General features: G+C 41.1%; 1 protein-coding gene across 8 annotated transcripts in view; it reads right to left on the bottom strand.

Annotated features, from left to right (window-relative positions):
* The window catches only part of kiaa0825 (KIAA0825 ortholog), a 119,916-nt gene that overhangs the window by 98,513 nt on the left and 918 nt on the right, over positions 1–20,485 (bottom strand). For 4 of the 8 annotated variants that reach the window (XM_080893436.1, XM_080893435.1, XM_080893437.1 and 1 more), the window contains exons 2-6: positions 15,219–15,355; positions 7,780–7,948; positions 7,237–7,431; positions 6,940–7,125; positions 6,470–6,794 (exon numbers count right to left, since the gene is read on the bottom strand). In XM_080893436.1, coding sequence (XP_080749562.1) covers positions 6,470–6,794; positions 6,940–7,125; positions 7,237–7,431; positions 7,780–7,948; positions 15,219–15,349 — 1,006 coding nt within the window. In that variant the 5' untranslated portion in view covers positions 15,350–15,355. Of the gene's footprint in view, positions 1–6,469; positions 6,795–6,939; positions 7,126–7,236; positions 7,432–7,779; positions 7,949–15,218; positions 15,356–16,521; positions 16,540–19,860; positions 19,879–20,485 lie in introns of those variants that run through there. The other 4 variants (XM_080893440.1, XM_080893438.1, XM_080893439.1 and 1 more) reach the window with 4 other exon arrangements.

Raw genomic sequence — 20,485 nt, 5'->3', positions numbered from 1 at the left:
TCTAAACCTCATTATACCTTTGTCACAACAGTGAGGCCAAATGAAGGCTCCCATAGCCACTTGATGGAGAGGGTGTGCTTAAAAGCACCCAGGTGTGTCATATAGCATAGTACATGGCATGTCTTATAGAGCAGAATGAGGAAGGGCACTAGCAGCCAGAAGAGTTCAACCAAAGGTCAATGTAGTGAGAATCAATAAAGGAGGAGCCAGTGGTGAAAGCAGGGCAAAAATGATATGTTTATACAGTATAACAGCTCCTTCCATATAACATTATGGACGGAGCTTATGAGTGAGGATGCTCCTATAAACAAAAAGACAAATGTTAAGCCATATTCTGTGATAACCATTAAAGCAGTTGGCATCTTATCAAAAAGCCCTCAAGGCAAGTAGCGCGTTATTCATCTTTATGTTTCATGCGAAAACAGTGCCATTGTTGAAAAAATGTCCAGGAAAAATCAAACACCGCAGGTCTACAGTGGCCAGTTTTTAGTTTGGATCTTTTAATAATGACAACAATGTAACACAAAAGTGGGAGGAAAAAAAAACAGAGCAGGTATTTTTGGCAAGCCATCATTCTTCTACTTTTCTCTGTGGGTTCCACCATCTCCACAGTCCTCTCTCTCACATACGCACACACGTGTGCACACAAACACTGCTCATGACTGGCAGAGAACAGAGAGAGAAGGGAGAGAGGAGGAGATCTAGGGGAAGGAAAAGGGGTGGTGGTTAGGGATGAAAACATGGGGAAGAGAGGGAGGGAAAGAGAGGGAGGGGCGGGATAAGGGAATTCCCTTAGCAGTTGTTATTGATTCCGGTGTTTACGGGCGAATAGTTTAGTGCCGTTTACAAAACAGAACAGATGCAGCCAGTGAGCAAAAAGGTAAACAATTGCTGTGTGGCGGGCTGCCAAATCCCCAGTCTGATGTATTAAACTCACGGTGAAGAGCATTTCCCCTTTGGCTGCACTTATTGCCACTTCATTTCCTCTTTGCTCACATACACATTCTCTCCTTCTTGTCATCTCGCGCCTTCTCTGCATCTTTCTCTTTCTCTCTCATTCCCTCGTTTATCTGAGGGAAAAGAAGAAAAAAAAAGGATGAGGGTGTAGGTGGCTTTTTTGCCACCTGGCTATTTTCCGTCCTTCTCTAACCCAGGAGGCCCAGTTCTTCCTAACAGAGCCATTAGCAGGGGGAATTGCATGTGTCTGACATGGCCGAAAACCAATTATTAGACACTTTCTACCAAATGATGCCCAAGTCTTTGGGGAATGGGCAATCATGCAATAATTTAGCCACTGATTTAATTTCTCTCCAGCACAGCATTCCCTTCCTTTTTCATCCTCCTGTCCCTCTATTCCTCTTCTTTCTTTTGCTCTGTCTCTCTGTAGTAAATCCGACCGTCTGAGGGTGGTCTGCCTATGCGATGCCACGCTGGACTATAGGCTCTTATCATGTCATTGCAATATGTGAAGGCAACTTTTCCATGTTTGTGCAGATGCCTGTGTCCTACAATACCCTCTACAGGTGATGTAAACATGTGGTTTCATTAAATCTCACCAGATAAGGAAAAAGTAATTTTAGAAGACAAGGCAATTTTAGTACATCTTACATATTGGAAAATCAAAGTGCTTTACATAGTTCATAAAATGAATAATACTAAATTAGACAGATGTCCTCTTGTTCAATGAGGCTTTTTTTATTTGTTTTTATTAATATCCTGAAAGTCACCTAAATAAAAACAGGGATATAATTCTAGAGCCTTGTTTACGTGAATCCTCTAACTCTAATTTTGAAGGACAGGTATTTTAACCGCTGTTATCAGAACAGATCAACATTTCACTCCACATTCAATGCATTCAAAGGCAATGAATTAAGCAAAATGCAAACATTTTCTTTTGTTCCATGAAAATCATGAGTCAAATGATGACTCTTGATTTGTTTTTGTAGCACTGTTCTTTGTAGCAACAAAATCCTTTATATACCTGTATTGACCTTTGTTAACATTTCCCAGTTTACAGTTCCTGAACACACAGTTAACACATATTGTACTTCTAAATGCAGAACAAACAGTACAAGTAAAGCACTGACTACACCTGACTTGGCACACTCCCTTGTTAGTTTTTCCTGCAGTGGTCATAGGTGTATAGCTGCATGAGTCTGTTAGTGCTCCACTTCACTGTTAACATGGAGCTATTGCCATGCTATACTTTCTCTTCCTGCTTGTGTTTTCTGTGTACCCGTGCCTCCTAGTGTGCTCATCTCTCAGGGTGTCAAGCAGGGTCATATGGGTACGTCTGTGCACCTTTCAGTGTGTATTTGGGTAGAAGGAGAGTATGAAGTCACTGTGGACCGGCTGCTAGGCCCTGCTAGGCTCTGTGACAGCTGGGGTCCTCTTCGTCAGTTGCGGCCCACTGCTCACCCAGACAGCCTTATTATGGGAGGCCTCCTGCCGTGATTTACCAATATATACTCTGACACAAGCACGAGCATGAACACACACACACACACTGTGATCTCTTGTGGCCCTTTCCATGGGTGCTGTCCAACCAGGGCACAGCAGGGGCCACCGAGCACTTCACATAAAGAGAAAGTAGCAATGTTTGATATCTCAATTAAGTTGCTCTGCAAGGAAGAATGTGTAGTTGTGACGATGGAGGTGGTGTTTTTTGTGGTTACAAAGACGCAAACTTTTTCTTTCGATTTGAATGTATTTTTGTGTCCTTTTCCTGCGTCTTATTTTGTTTCTGGCTCTCTTTGTGATGAGCACTGCAGTGACAGTGAGATAGAGGTTAAGATTTCTCTGGCTCCCTCTGCATACTTGAACCGAGAGGGCTGGATGAAGAACACGAAAGAATGTATTGTCCTGATGGGAGCATTTCATTAAATCCCACTTGTTTAGTGCCCTTGTTCACATCATTGTTTTCAAGCCCTCAGCGAATCACACTGACTCTTCATCACGAAGCGCTGGCTGCTCTCAATAAGCCAGCCATTTTTGTCTGTGCTTCCTCAATAGAAGGTGCCAGGAAAATGTTCATATCCTTGAGCTGTTCAAGAGTGATACACAAAAGCCATTGTGGCCACTCTGAGGAAATGGGGAAAAAAATAAATAAATGGCACGCATATGACACATTCTCAAGGGCCATGAAACATATTCTTTTCTGCCATTTCACTGGAGCCATGATTTAGAGAAGATGAAGAAGATGACAGACACACACATAAACACAACCGCAGAGTAAAGACCCTGATCTTCTCATTAAGATTAGTAAACAACCACTTGCACTGTTTGGTAACTTTCTTAACCAAGGGCTTCTCATCATGTGCAAGGAAGAGAGCATTAAATAAAAAAAACAAAAACACACAAAGCGACAAAAAAAAGAAGAAAAAAACAACAGCATCCATAAACTCCAAGCATCACACAAAGACATGTGCATACGTGTACTCAGTGACACACACAAACCCCTCTACCTAGCCCATAATTACATGGAGGCATGCGTGTGCACGTCCCAGGCTGACAGTGTATATAAACTCAGGCAGAGATATGATCTAGTGAGGAGCTGCTTTTATTAAATATTAACAAACGCCATTCCCAAGTAGCCTCAATCCCCACAAGCACCTCCAATGCCAGTCTTAGCCTCAGCCTAGCTATCTCGAGTCACTACAGAACCTCTCTCCCTGCTGAATAGGCTGCTGTGCTTTCTCTAAGAAAGAGTTCAGAGAGCCAGAAAGGGTGACGAGGGGGGAGTTGCAGTGATGGTGAATGTGCTTGCTATACATGTTCTAACTCAATCCTTTTTTATCTATAGGGAGCTGCCAACGTAGTCATATGGGGAAATTAGTGGAAGTGGAATTTAAATCAGTGTTATCGGAATGGGGTTGCAGAGTGTTTGAACAGAAATTCACAACCTCGACTTCACCCCTGTGGTCGATTGTTAGGGAAGAAAATTGTGAGTGCGCGTGCAGCGAAGTTAGAATGAATGCTTTTGATGTCCTACAAAAACACGAATCTCCTATGCATACATATGTAAATTACTGATGCCATATATGGAAATTTAATGATGCATTTTTAAAAAGGAGGTATTAAATGACTCTTGATATTGTTTTTTTAAAGTAGGCCTGAAATTAGTATGCTCACACACACACATCAGAAACAACCCAGAAAGGTCACTGAAAACAGAGTTTGTACGAACACATGTTGACTTACAAAGTCACGCATACACCTTAAAACGAAAATCAACAGGTGTAAATATATTGCACAAAAACACTTTTGGTAACACTGCCAGTTTTTCAGTTGCAATTTTTAGCTAATACAGTGTGGCAACTGTATAACTGTAAATGTCTGTATTTGCAATCCAACTTATACTTTCGGAAATCATATCATTAAGGGCCCAGAAAAATGCTTTTAAAGTATCAAAACTGTAGATAATGGTTCCCAAATGTAAAAAATATTACTTGCCTTGTTTTGGCAAAATTACACACACACACACACACACACACACACACATGCGCGCACACACACGCGCACCACACCTAAACTTGGCCCACCCACTTCCCTACCGACTCAGTGAGGTGTGTTAGTAAGGTCTAAAGCCCGTATTGTTCCTGACCAACCAACCTGTCTCGCACTTGCCCCAGTCCCACTGTTCACCCCATTACACCTGGAAAACTAGGAGGAAAATGGGAGAAGAAAAAGGGTGAGAAAATGGACATGGAAGAGACGAAGTAAAGGAAAAGCAGTGAGGTGGAGGTGCTCAGACCCTTTAAATCTGTCTAGGTACAATGTCAAAGTCTGCCTTTGAGTCGGTGGGGTTAAAAGAGGAGGCAGATCTCGCTGTGAACGTTGTTAAATGGTTCAGTGGTTTGACAGTGGCTGATGCTACAGACAGCGCTACTCCCCTGGGAGTCCGCAGATTCTCCCAGGCATGGCTCTTATCAAAATATACCTACCGCCTGCCTCTTCTTCAGAAATAAACAATAACACAGCAGGGGAAGAGGGAAAGATCTAAGGAGTCATTGGATGCCTATGAAAATAGAATGCCTTTTTTTTTTTTACTGCTGTCATAATTGTCTTGACAATTATGGGTGTAGCATACAGTATAGACAGTAAAGTGTGAAAGCAGATTATGTGTTAATGTTTAAGCCATGGGCATTTGGATAGAGGATATGTGGTTTCCTGAGCTTTTTTTTTTTGTAGTGGGGGGACGACTTAAAAAATGAACAACAGGAAAATGTAATCCCAGTTGTAGCCCTCAAAGCTCTCTTGCAGCTGATAGTTGAACACACACACAAACGCATAAGTAAAGCCAGCACAGGCAAAACTGCTCCATTTTACCATCATTACACAGCACGGGTCCCTCGCTCCCTTTGGAGCCATGTTCTGCCTCCGGTGCTACATTTGACGGTTTGTTGAGCGGCACGTAGGTGTGTAGCCTCCACAGCGTTACGTGATCAAACAGCCCAACTGACGCATGGCCAATTATCCTGGCTCCCTCCTCTCATCTCACGTTTAAGGAGAGGGAAAGTAAAAACCAAAGAGGGAGATGGAAAGAGAGAGATGGGGGGGAGCAAAGCTGGTGGTGTGTTTGTCGAAGAATCGCAGATGCAAAAGTACTTCTCCCCCTGTTCCACAGGGAAGCTGACATGTGCACCATTTTTTGTGAAAAGTAAACAATGGCTCGCACACTTGTTTTTATTGTGAATGTTTGCCATCAGCGAGCTGTAAATAGGCCAAGATGAGGAAAACAACGAGAACGCTGAAGGAGGGGAAAAGTATCAGAGGGTGACACAGGGAGCGAAGGTTTGCCCTTTTCTGGTCTTTGTGTATAATACTACTTCTTCGTCCAACAAAGTGACACATTTTATATTAGTGGCAAATATTAAAAGATACTTCTTGAGGTTTATTTTCTCTCTAAAATACCATGGCATGTGTAAAAAGATCGAGAGAATGTTAAACTCTGCTCTTATCTTAACTGTCATCAAGCGCTTTGCAAATGTTACACTGCATATATTCTCTTAGGTTCAAAAGATTAAAGTGGTTAAACACACCTTGACCAAGCCTTAACTATTCCGAGATCAGGGCTTATTGCTGTCATAAATGCAGTATGAGTAAATAGTGTTTAAAAGTATATTTGTCCTGAAAGTAAACCTCTTTATCCTGTTGGCAGGCAGCAACGAACGCAAACACAGAAAACAGTGCAGTAAAAAGAAAGCATTTATAATGGGAACAGCAGTTATTGACAGCCACTTACAGAGGCCTTGGTTCTAGCTCAGATCACTACCACTGGAGAGCAAAGACGGAGAGGAGCAAGAGAGAGAATCACCTCTGCTGGGTTACAATGAGAAGCAGGTGGAAAGAAGGCAGATGCGAAAGAAACAGCAACGAGGCTAAATAAACTAAATGTACTCTGCTACCGACAGAAAGAGGACAAAGAATAAATGAATGTAAAAACATTTAGAAAAAAAATTATGCTTACCTACAGTTGCCCGGGATTTGACTGAATACTTTTTTGTCTTGACGCTCGGGGCAGTGTTGTCTCTGTGAGCTGTCTCACATTCTCTCTCCATCAGGGAGGCAAACTCTGTGGCCACTGTATTGAGGTAGGCTTCATTAATAAAACCAAGGATCGTGTGTGGTTCTGCTAGTCCTGAAAGGACGTGGAGCTCCTCTTTGAGGGCTTGAGTCAGTATCGGCACCATGCTGCAGAAACCCATAGCCAGCCTGTCAAAACCAGTCTCACCAATTTGACTGGTGGACAGGGTGGAGTGCACAATACCCAGCACGTATTGCCGTGTTAGGCCCTGGATACACAAAAACAAAATATTATGTCTGTGTGAGATTAGCAGTGCCTTTGACATGCATGTGAAGTGAACACCCTCTATTCCCTCTACTCATCTGGAATTTATATGAACTGAAAAATGGAAATCGTTTCTTATTTTAGTGTACCTGGTAAAATTGCAGCACCTCTGACTCGGGATAAAGAAAGAACATCTGCTGCAGACACTGAACCCGTTCAAGGATGGACAGAGCGGTTGTTTGTCGAGGTCCAGGAAGCTCTGGACTACGGGGAAACAGTTGGTCCATCAGGTAGCGTCTGAGTCGGAGTCGCACATCGTCCCACACCTCCTGGATCTTTAGTAAAGATTAAAGATTAAAAGAAAAAACAGTAAGTACAAGTCAGCCCATAAGACATTAAATTAGTCTGTACGGAAACAGCGAAATGGATAATAAATGGTGCATTACCTCTAATGAAGCGTCTTCTCTGACTGTATGTACCAGCTGGATGGAGGAGGCAGTCAGTTGAGAATGAAGAGACGTAAGTGGGGATGAAGAAGAGTGGTTACAGGGGAAGCAAATACCGCACTGGGACGACAGATTCAGCAGTAGCTGAAGCGTCACCTCTTCTTTCGACTCTTCTTCAGATCTCAGGTACTGTTGCTGAAAGGAGAAGGTCATTTAAGATTTTAATTTCACAAGAGAAAGAGGAAAAATACCTGAAGACAGGGCAGTGCAGTATGAGCGTCTTCTAATCTTAACCGCTTATTCATAAACAAAGCTGCTGCTTACCAGATAGCTGGATATTTCATAACAGAAAAACACCGGAGTTAAGTGGGATTTGAGATCACAAACGATGAAATGATTATGATCACGATAAGTTATCAGACATCCAGCTTTCTCATTTTAGAGAGAAATTATGTGTTACAGATTGTTGGTGAAATGTTTACAAAGAATAGCTAGAGACGATGATGACGATAATAACGAGTCATTAGGATTTTGATGCATTACCAGAGCTCTGAAGAAGTCCATAAGCTCTTGATGTCCTTGGGTAACAGGCCTCACACTCTGTTGTGTTTTGAGGGAGAACCACTGCAGCCACTCTGTGGGACTCAGTGGACGCTCTGCTGTGCGGGAGTCTCCTATTTTAGCCTGGAGTTCCTTCAGCTGCTGTTCAATGCTGAGCACAAAAAAAGATATATTACAGAAATCAGAGAGCTAAGGACTATAAAACCATACAGAGGTTCCAAGTACAAGAATAAAACACATACCAAAGTAACCTTAACCTTAGTAAATTTAAGACATTGGATGGAAAGTAGATTTTAACCAGCAAAACAGAAAGAAATGAAATAGATTTTTAAAAACGCAACCTCATAAATTCAATTTTGTCTCAAATTTGTGACTGGACAAAATGTTACAGTCAAGATCATCTGGGAAGGAGCCTTCAATTTCACAGGTGACTTTTGAGACATTTAAACAAAAACAATCATTGAACCATACTCAAAAGCTGGTGCTACACCATAAGCACACAGGAACAATGCATAAAATATGTCAACGCAGCAGTGATACAAACAAAAAGACTCGGTGATAAAAATACACACGGACCTACACAGCACGTCACATTTGGCTCTCCCTCACTCCTATTCAGTGTCTCTGCTGTGAGAAGACACATACAGAAGCATCAACAGTAATGAACACAGACATCGATATATCAGTGTGCAAGTGTGTGCTAAGCATCTGGTGTGAAGTGGCATTACAGACATTGGCAGGCATCTGAGGCACACAGTTCTTGCAATCTCATGTCTTACTTGTTCCCTTGACACACACACACATACACAAACACACACACACACACACACACACACACACACACACAGACAAACACACACACACACATCGCTCTTTATTCAGTTTCCTCTTTAATGTGACGGATTAGAAATGACATCTTTGGGCTCGACATGTTTAGTCATTTCCATGCAAATCAATGCATATATATCTGGGTATGTAAGACGGTGCATGCATGTGTGTGCATGTGTGTGCGTACAACTACATACCTGCATAATTAAGCATGTATGCTGTTGTGAATGCCACTATTGTGTTCATTTTTGATTGTGTATTCATAGTTGAGCTTGTGCTCAAGGCTTTGTGAATGTATGTAGTAGTGCATATAGTGATAGTAGAGCTTGAACAAATCATCTGGAAGTCCACTAGCTGACGAAAAAAAAAATCAAGTAAGAAATTCATATAAAGAAAAAAAAGTATGAATCACAGGGTTGATGATTAAATAATGGCATATCTTGGTGTCAATGTAATTACTTTGGGACTTTTGAGAGGTAAATTTGAAATGCATGACTATGTGATCTAGTACTTCCCGTGCCATAAAAGATAAATATTCAAATAGTGAAACAAGTAAAAAAAAAATATATTTTTTGCACACCTATACTTCTGTCTCTCAGACATGTGCACATATGCTTGTATGTGTGTTAGTATACATGACACAAAGCCAAAGTGCAATTTCCCCATCAGACAGCTCAGCTCATCCCCTATCGGGGACTATAAAGTGCCTCCTGCCCGCTCCTGGGCCACGAACACATCCAGATGTCTTACAATGGCAACACATTAAATAACCGTTCAATCTGACACATTTTCGTTTCAGAGGGGAAAAACGCAAGGGGATAAAATGTTATAGACTGTTACAAACTGCCATCCTGTAGATTGAAAGCTGCCTGATGATACTGTTCTCGCTCTCGTTAACTACCTTCCTCTCGCATTCTTTTCGTCTTTAGGCAGGCCAGATGATGCATCTCACTTTATTCTCTTGACACCAATGTGCCCACTGACAGAAACCCTGATTATAAAGTGCCGTTTTTGTATGTTTATAGAGATTTGATACCAGAAAATACTTGCTACACATATGTAGAACTGTCAGTTCTACATATGTGTAGCAAGTCTTTCACCTTACCATGTGTCTGTATGTGTGATTTTCTATTTCTGCCTTTCTAGGTACGCTTACTCCATAGGAAAAACATTGCCTTGTGACAGATTGTGAGTGCTGCAATTCTTCACTACATTTGCCCAAAGCTCACTGGTTGTAAAACACAGCTTCAGCAAGGTCCAAGCAAAACTCCGAACTGCCCATGGCGCTGTGTGTAAAATTAGTATACATCACTTTAAACAACACAATGGAGTGCTGAAATGCTGGTTTGTTTGTGCGAGACCTCTGGCTTTTCTTTCTCAAGGGAAAATATAGCAGTGAGTTCCTGATAAGCAGCAGTTCTGGATACAGTGGACTCCAAAGAACAACCCTTTACTTTTCTCTGTTTTAAATAACTCTCGGAACAGTTGCTGTAGATTAAATGGCTTCAGAGAGCATTGTATGTGTGTTTATGGTAAGTCATAAACATGGATGTTCATTCAGGGCTCCCCATCAGGACTTCAACATAGACAGAAGGTTTCAAATGGCTGTCCATCTGTGGCTCACTGCTCACCAACTCTCCAGTTCATGTAACACAAAAATGTAAGTAGACTGAACTTTCTACTTAGATAGCCTTGGACTCGTTCTTGCTATACACATGCAGTATATATCAGTGCGATTGACAGACATGTTTGACCAATATAAGGCCATAGACTGAGACAGGGGGGGAATTGCTCTAAGGCTTCAAGTTTTCCCCAGTTCCACTCTTCATCACCTCACTCTTGCCTTCACCCAAGAAAAGCATGCTCTAATAGCTACAGCAAATACACCTGCTCTCCGGGTACATTTTCAAGGCTTGACTCCATAGCCTTTTTCTCTCTCCATTTCTACTTTTTCTTTTCTCTCCCCTCAACACTCTTACTTTCCTAATTTTTTTTTCTTTACTTTCGCCTTTCAATTACCCCTCCTTAAGGCCTTGTGCTCTAAGTCATAAAGTCAATGTGGATGGTCTGTGTCAAGAAGTCCATCCAGCTTTCTACAATGTGATGACCTTTTGGCCGCTGGTGTGAATGCTACCTGCAGCCTAATCAACTTGGCAGGATTAGCTCCAAACCTGATGACTTCCACTGCCGGCAGCTTGGACGGTGAGGAAAGAGACAGAAAGAGTATGAGAGAAGAGGAAGGCAGAAATGGGTAGAAAACAGAGAAGTCACAGAAAATAAAACCACTCAACCATCTGTGTAAAGACAACAATGGACGAACCCTTAATGGCAAAAACGCCAGAGCAGAACTCAACAAAAGACCCTGAGAATGAGAAAGGAGGCAGAGGAAACTAGGAGGAAAGAATTCTTTAGGCCTCTTGACAAATATGTCAATCATCTTACCCTAACTGACACACACACACACACACACACACACACACACACACACACACACACACACACACACACACACACACACCGTTACTGCTGAAGTGAAATTTAATTGTTTTTCAGTTTAGTTCAGGGAGATCAACACCCGCCAACCTTCACCACCGCTGAGAGAGAAAGGGAGCAACTGGAGGTCTTTTATTAGATATGATGGCACATTTCACAGCTCCGTGACTTACAGAAACCCAATCCCGCGATTAGTCAGCGCTTTGACGTTATCTTAAGTTTCTTGTCAGAATTAATTTAGTGTGGGTGGGCTGCTGTGGGGCCGTCTGTCTGTCGTGCTCCGCTCCCCTCCATTTGCCTACAGGAGGTGGGGGATGGAGACAACGGGGGCAGGAAGATCCCTTTCAAATAAGCCCCAGCTCCAGTCAGTGCCAAACCAGCCGCCTGAGAACTAAATATCTCCCCCATCAAAGGAGCCTATTCTGTAAGGGGAAAAGGAGTGAATGAGCTTGAATGAACAGGCTGAAAACGAATCCCGTCTTGGCCCAGTCTGTTGCCCACTTAGTGTTTTCAGCCGTCATCCCCCAAGACACACAGCCTACCCATGATACCGGAGAACTGATATAGGTGATATACTAACTTAACACACGTGTCACACAGAGCTTAACACAAAATCAACGACATACATTGAGGACTAGTATTTTTGTTCACTGAAAAGGAACGTTGCACGATATTCTACTGTGGCACGTTTTCAGTTTCTTTGGTATGCACACGCATTGAAAATCACACACACACCAAGAATTAAATGTAAAAGTATTGATACTCTACCCTGATCAAGATTGGCAAGCGATTAGTGAGAGTCATTTGCCTTGCCCGTGTGAAACTAGAGGCCTGTCTGGAGTCTCAGTGCTTGTGCTGACACTTCATTAGAGGTCTTTTCCTGGTGGCCTGCTCCATCCGGCAACACACACCCACCCCTTCACTGTCCCATCTGATGAAAACTAATGGATTACAGCATTTCAATTTGGGGGAGCCAGCTCTGTTGTCAGCCTATCTTACTCTCCTTCAATTAAACAGCAGCTCTTAGGCAAATCTCTGACATCTGAGAACTGGGAACAAGCCAGTCATTCTGACCCATTCAAGGGTGAAGGCAGCTCTGTTTCCTCTGCCTCCCAATTTTCCTTTCCTTTCCTCCACTTCCGCAATTTGTCTCAGACACTGATAAATCAATTAGGCAGCAGGTGAGTGAGCTTTGGATGTATGTGTAGGTGTGTATACGTCTGCAGCCCACCCAGGTTAAAGGCAAACGAGAGGCCTTGCGAGATTTTATTTGCCTGGATGCGTCCCGACAGAAAACAAGTAGTCTCGGAGGAAGTTGGCTGCAGTCTTGCAGAGATACTGACCAGTGGTCCCCCACGGCAAGAGGAGGATTGCCTTATTTTTAGCCCCATTCTCCATTATCTGGACGCTTTGTTCTCATAATGGTTATCCCTCTCCCATCTGCAGGAACACAAAATAACCCTTTAATGCTTAGAAAGCAGAAAAATGGCCCGGCCTTCTGTAATAAGCCTTGAATTACCTACCCAAGGGTTTTCGTTTCAAGATGTGGAATCTTCAATTATTATGTTCCCATTTAGAAGGAGGAAGGAAAGAAAAAGAGAAAAGGGGAGGGAGGCAGCGAGAGAGAGTGAAGAAGGGATGAGTCCCAGACACTAATGGTGCCAGAGTGAGGCTTTGTTCACTTGCTACATTTAGCCTGTCCTTCATCATCTGCCCTCAGCCTCACAACACTACAAACGATAAAAGACCTGAAATATAGATTTCTCTTATTTTTCTCTTCCCCGTGTCTCACTTTTTAACAATCTACTTGTACTCCCTAACTATACGGATCTGTAATAAATGACTGATACCTATATTTCACTCCTCAGTGCATAAAAGAAAAAAACAACCTGGGAATGCATTTCTGCCATATATGATGACCAGACTGCTCTTACTGTATAATTAAGAAGAATTTATAAAACAAACCTGAATTTTTGGAGAAGATATAAACTTTGAAAGGTGTCCCTTAATAGAATGATCCCCTCAATAATGAACAGAGACAGAATTAAAATGTTAGAAACTATATCATTTAATTTGACAAAGACATCGCATCCAGTAGTCACAAACCACATTTACATGTGTTATTAGAGTATCTAATTAAAACTGAATCAGAAAGCAAGTTACAATACAGTGGTGCATCTTGGTCAGATTTAATTCCCGACTACAAAGTAATAAGACAATCATTATCAGCTCTCGTTTTTTTCCTGTTCTGTTGTGTGAATTATTTACTTTAGTTTCACAGTTGTAATCAGAGTGTGGATTTAATTACTGTATTTAAGATTCGAGAACACGCAGCCACACTGATAATCTGTCATTTAACTCCTCCACACGGCTGCCACTGTTTACCAATCTTGCAACAGATGCTGCGTTATACATCTGTGTATATAACCACAAAATCTGATTTTGTTGCAACCAGCTAAAACATACACACAGACAAGCACAGACACAAACACGCACACAACTGTGATCTTTTAATGGGAGGTATTTTAGAGGCAGAGATTTCTGCATTAGCACGCAGCCACTGAATCCTTTTACCATCCCCCCCTTCAAGTATTAAACGGTGTAAAATGTCTAGTAAAAATATGAAACAGACAGGTTAGAGTGTAATAAGATGAAGAAAAAAAACGCCATCACAGGAAACACTGTCATAAACCATGTGATGTTGAGTTGTGCCCATAACCAGTTTGAGTCTCCACTACTGCTTTCTTATCTGTGCAGCCAACATGCATGCAATCAGAAAAAAACAATCCCACCTTAAGTATAAGGCAGTCATTAATAACTGAACATTAGAGATTTGAGAGATCAACTTCTGCATATAATCCTATGAAAAGTAAGTACACCTTATAGTTCAGTAGCTTATAAAACCAACTTGAGCAGCGTTAACGTCAAGTAATCCTTTTGTGTCATTTTCAGTCATTAGGCCTGCATTCCTTTACAGCGTTGCTTTTGTTCATAACAGTGTTCGAGTCGGGTTGAGGTCTGGGCTTGGGCCATTGCAACACGTTGATTCTTCTGTTTTTCAGCCATTCTGTAGTAGACTTGCTGGTGTGCTTGTGACCATTGTCCTGCTGCATGACCCAATTTGGGCCAAGCCTTAGCTGTCAGACAGATGGCCTCAAATGTGACTCAATAATATTTTGGTATACAGGGAAATTCACTGATGACTCAATGACTGCAAGGTGCCCAGACATGACTACAAAACAAACCAGTTGGTATGTTGTGTTTGTACTGACATGCTCTGTTGGTGTTTTTTTCCAAACGTGGCACTGTGTTATATCAAAGGCCATTGCTCCAGAAGTCTAGCAGTTTGTTCAGATGCAACTTTGCAACCTAAGGTGTGCTAGCATGTTCTCTTTAGAGAGAAGAGTCTTTCTCTTGGTGATCTTTCCAAACGAGCCATGCTTGTTAGGTCTTTTTTTTTTTTTTTTTTTTAAATTGTAGTATCATGGACTTTAACATTAAACATGCTAACTGAGGACTGTAGAGTCTGAGATATAGCTTCTTCTGAGCATTGCATCATCTGAACACGGCAATTTGCGGGGACACTAAGTTCTGGGAAGACTTTGGCATTGTTTTAATACACACCTTACAAGACCTCAGCTTTTATAAAATTATCGAACACCCTTAACTAGAGGCACCTGCCGCTACTTACTTAATTCATACTGTTTTAGCATTTTGTCACAGAACTGTATAGAGCCTTGTGAAAACGTTGTTTTTCACATGAATATATGTGAAAAACATCCAATATCTGAAGTACTGTTAGCAATCAAAACTTCACAAAAAATACTTTACTGCGGTGCTTTTTTTATTGTAATACTAATCTGACCACTATATAGCACTGGGTTTCCTGCACTTCACCTGCCATCCACAGAAAGAAAAGGAACGCTTCACAGAAAATAATCCATCACAAATAAACCAACTTAAAATGTCACTGTTATTATTATCTGGGGTGACAAAAAGGGGTGTAAAGTGTCTGGGTGATGTGAAATTCACAACATATGTTTGCGGCGATAAAGATCAGGAAACTATATCAAGTCGAGCCCTCTGCGACTCTGACTCACCTGTTGGCATTGAGATTGAGCTTCTCCTCTGTGTCTTTCATAAGCTGTTCAAAGTCCAGATCACTGGAAACACCTGGAACCAGCAGCTCCACAAAGGCATGATCTTCAGCAAAGTCCTCTGGCCACTCCATAGTGCTCTGTGAGATAGGGAAAGCGTTCTTTATCACCACATCATATGTTTACCAGTGTACACACCCCACTTTCTTTCTGTCCCTTTTCTCTTTCTATTCCTCTGCCTTCTTCTCCGGTCTTTCAGCAACCTGGCCTTTACCCGGCATCATACTCACTCGGAGAATAATTTTAATAAATAGATAAATAAATAAAATTTTAAAAGACTAACAAAAGGGCCTATAGGGAGTCGACAAAACATTCAGACTATGATTCTGCTTGATAAACTGTCCCATAGGACAGGTTATGTAAAAAAAGAAAAAGATCTGCACCAGGTTATAAAACAAAATAAGGCACAAGGCTTCACTGGTGTCAGGATTGAATCCGCAGTGTAGATTGACATCAATCAACCGCATGATCTAGAGTGTTGTATCAATGCAGATGTTCGAGAAGCGGCGCACACATTCTGTACACCCAGCGCAGACTTTCATGTGATCTAATTTGAAATTTCCTCAAACAGAAGTCTTATTAAGAGGCTCAAATCAATTTCACCTGAAACACCTGAAACAAGGGGAAGTCTGTTATCAACAAGAAACAGCCCCCCCTCCCTTTTTTCTCAGAAAAATCATTTGCAGTTGGAGGGCTCCTGATCAAAATGCATTGCCTGAGCTTCTAACCATTTCCACCTACTGACACTACAGTAAGTTAGCAGAGGAAAAAAAGAACAAATAAATAAACAATGAGGTGAGATGCTCTTCAGTCAAGGCTTTAAATAAACAACTCATCTCCTATGGTCTCTCCTAGAACTGCGGTGCCACCCTCCCACCCCCCACCTCCACCCTGTGGTGCTTAATGCTCATGCTAACAGCCAATCCCACGGTAGTGCCGCACTGCTGGGTCTCATATCAACATTGTCATCAGCACGAGTCAAGTGGAAGGTAATGGAGAGTGTCTGTGTCAATTTGGCTTTCTCACACTCCGCCTCTCGCCCCGTCCTCGTCATCTGCTCTGATTTTAATAATCCCTGTCAAACTCCAAACAGCTCCCTGCACTCCGCTCTGCGTCTTCGCTGCTGCGTACAGTCTATGCCACTCTCCCTGACAGAGTAGACAGGAAGCTCAACATTCATTTAGCCTGCACAAAGGGAGGCCTGTCCAGCTGGACAAATATTATTTTCCTCTGCTGACAGCCTCACCAGTTAAGCTTGTCCTTTATTATTTCTCCCTCTCTTCTTCTCTCTTACTGCTTCCCCTCATCATCACGCTCCCTCTGCGCCACTGACTGAGAGGGGGGTCTATGCCCAGTCACTGCTAAAAGAGAAAAGGATTTTCAATCCACGGATTAGGAACTCAACATTGTAATTATATAGACTGAGCAAGATAGTGTGTGTATGTGAGTGAATTTGAATAGTTTCTTTGTGTGTTTGCGCTTTCTACACTACCGTGCTTCCTTTCAGGTGCTAAAAGGATAGACAGACAGATGGACAGAGGGTCTGAATGTCCTCACTTTATGTCTGCTGGGTGTCTACCTCCTGTTCTGCCATAATATCATCTGTTATCTTAAGCGTGAGTGTGTACATGTAGGTGTGTGTGTGTGTGTTAGGATTCACCAGGCATCACACAGGGCCTCATTAGTACTATACTTTAAATCATCCAGTCTCCATTGTCTTGTCATTAGCTCTTTAGAAAGCAGATGTTGGAGGAGCCCCTGTGTGTTTCACAGCATTGCAACAGGGACAACAGGGCCAAGCAATGAAATGCTGCCTGCTCGAGACATCAAATCCACAGCTATTAGACCAGGATAGGAAACGCACTCTCCCTCTCTCTCTCTCACACACACATCACTGTCCAATCTCTCTTGTTGCTGCTTGTCTAACCCAGCTAGGCTAACACACAGGCCCATTTACAGTAATGAGTTTGTCCTGAAATATTTAGCAGCGTATCCCCAGGCTGACGCTTTAAAACCACTTAGAGCATGTCAAGTTAAAGTCAACATTATTTTAAAGAGGGTACCTAACAGTCTGCTTTAAAGGAAACATAATAAATTAAACAGGTGCATAATCTAAGATCACAATGGTGCTGAGAACTATCTCATTAATACCCAGAGGAGGCCACTGCTTCACTGTTACAGTGCAACCAAGTGGCCCTCTACATTACTTGGATTTTGACTCATGATCTTGACTGGCTACTTTATCACTGGCTTTGTAAGAGGCACAACTCTTGTAAAAATGTATCGGTCACTTTTGTCTTTGCTTTGGGAAATATGTGGATATAATATCTTCCTAAAATATGCTGTGTTAAACCATCCAGATTTCAGAACGCAACAACTTTTTCCTCAACCTAAAAAATGCCTATGTGATTAGCCTACACAGAGGGAATGAATAATACATGACTTCCCAATCTCCTCGACAACCAAATATTACTTGTTTTTGTTGTTGTTTTGTTGAGTAGTTACCATCATTCAGCAGTATTAAAGTACCCTGAGCAATGAGTCAATTACAACCCTTTAAAAAAAAAAGAGACAATATTGTGACACTGGAGCAGATCATATATCTTAGCTTATTGCAAATGCCATGAGTTCAGCAAACTTAAATACTCCGATCCTAAAGATGCATTTAGTGCACATGCACAAAAAGACTGAATGTTGGAAAATGATTACTGTACAGAGGATAAAAATGAGACAAAAGTAAATAAATTAATATGATTTAAACTGGATGAATGCAAATGATTAAAACTGGTTGATATATGTTGCAGTAAAAAAAACAAACAAACATGGAAAATCATTTCCTTTGAGAGGTTAGTACTAGAAATTGCTTTTGCTTTTACACCACTTTTAACTCATAGATAAATGATCATTTATCAGAATTATTGTTGATTACGTTTTCCAATGTCAGTTTGTCAACTTGGGCTCCAATAAAACCTGGTTCTAACTGATAGAAGCTGGATCATCATGGTTTACTCCCTTAAACATACCCAGGGTCGCACATCTGTAAATCCCTAATAAACTGGGTCCCACCTCAGAAGCTGAGAGAAGTGTAATAAAAGATGAAACCCACTGGGCCAGCTTCCTCCTTTAAAAGGTCTGGAAGCGACTCAGAAAAGTGGCTGTCAGACTTAAGAAAAAAAGGCATGTAATGACAATCTTCAGATGGAGAAAATGAACTGAAAAAAATGATGATGATGATGATGATGATGATGATGATGATTATTACTATTACCTCCCCTAAAGAGGTTTTTTTTTTTTGGTAGCATTTGCAAGCCCAGGTCATTCTGTCTGTAAACACGGCAGTTTGAAAAGTTTTGTATGAATCCTGATTAAACTTTGTAGTGTTGTAGAGTTGAGTCATGTTAACAATCTATTAAAATTTGGCTTACATTCACCAAGGTCCTCAAGGTCAACTTAATGATTCACTGGTTGAAAATTGACAAAAAGCCTTATAACTTATATAAGGCTTTATATAAATTATAATCCTTACAAGTGTTGTGTGTATCGTAAATCTATAGAAATTACAACATAAAGATTTAAAATATCACGTTACATTTGACTGCTGACCTCTCCTTCAAGGTCAATAGACTGATCTGAAGGTAAACATTATATTGCTATACAGAGCTATTTAAAATGGTTTCTTAGTGCCATTGATTGAATTGACAACATAATATAAAAAAAAAAAAAATTTAGGGAATGATATACGGGGATTCTAAATATCAAGTTACTTTGGACCTCTGACCTCTTCTTCAACATCAAATAAGGTCAAACTTTCAATGTCTTTTATCTCTATAATCATGCTTAAAATTCTGCTCTCTTTGTGGGTATTGGCAGCATTTAGGAAATGATACTGAATATCACATTATAGTTTGCATTCAATATCATGTCACATTTGACCTCTGATAATAATAATAATAACAATAATGATAATAACTGCTGTTCTGGATCCCAACAAAAACACTATTCAGTGCATTATAAATCATATAAAGCATATTTTATTCCCAGTAGAAAACAGGAAATAACACGTGTTTAAACTGGTCTAATGTACAATTTACAAGTTAATTTTGAATTAGATGGCAAAAATCTCTTTAAAAAAAAAAAAGTTGGGATGGGGGCAACAAAAGGCTACCAAAGTAAATGATATTAAAAGGAAAAAAGAAAATTTGCAACCAGCTTGGTTAACTGGTGACAGTTCAGTAACATGAATGGGTATAAAATGAACATCGGAGAGAAGCAGTGTCTCTCAGAAGATGAGCAGAAATTCACCAATCTGCAAAGAACTCTGTGTACAAATTGTGAAGTTTTAGAGAACTGTTCCTCGGATGCCACTTTAGCTCAGTGGGTGAGCAGGTGACCACATGCCAACTCACTGGAGTGCTGGGCACAGGTCCAAGTTTGAGTCCAACCTGTGCACCGTGTCCTAACCCTCTCTCTCTCTCTACTTTCCTGTTTATCTTCACTACTCCACAATCCAATACTTTTTTTAATGCCCAAAAAAGAACAATGTTAACTGCAAAGGTATGTCTGCTGTTATGAGGTGCATTAGTACCTATAGAATTGGCAGCTTACACATCTAGAAAGGCACCATTAATTCTGAAAGGTAAATACACATTTTAGACCAACATATGTCCCAAACCCTAACCCCAAGAAAACCACATACTGCAGATATGACATCAACAACATGACTTCATAATAGAAGAATCTGGGTGCCGAACTGCCTGCGGACCAGGCCTTTCAGCAACTGAAAACATTTGGCATATAATGAAATAAAAAAAATACAAGAAAGAAGACTGTTGAGCCAGAATTCTCTGTCAGATAAGAATGGGACAACGTTCCGCTCCCAAAAGTCCAGCATCTCTCATCATTTCCCAAACATTTATGGACTGTTGTTAAAAGAAGAGGGGATGCTACACATGAACATGACCATGTACCAAATTTGTCTGAAATGTGTTGATGTCATCAAATTCAAACTGACCTTTTCGTTCTTCTTTAAATGATACATTTCTCAGTTTCACATTTGATATGTTTTCTATGCTCTTTCATAAAACAAAAATGTGGGTTTATGTGATTTACAAATCTTTCCATTCTGTTTTTTATTGACATTTCACACAGTTTTCCGATTGTTCAGTTTGGGTTTGTAAATGTTACAAGACTCATTTCCGGGATTCAACAGA

The sequence above is a fragment of the Rhamphochromis sp. 'chilingali' genome (genome assembly GCF_963969265.1).
Source record: "Rhamphochromis sp. 'chilingali' genome assembly, chromosome: 10".
Lineage (NCBI taxonomy): Eukaryota > Metazoa > Chordata > Actinopteri > Cichliformes > Cichlidae > Rhamphochromis > Rhamphochromis sp. 'chilingali'.
This window is presented reverse-complemented; position numbering and strand designations above follow the sequence as displayed.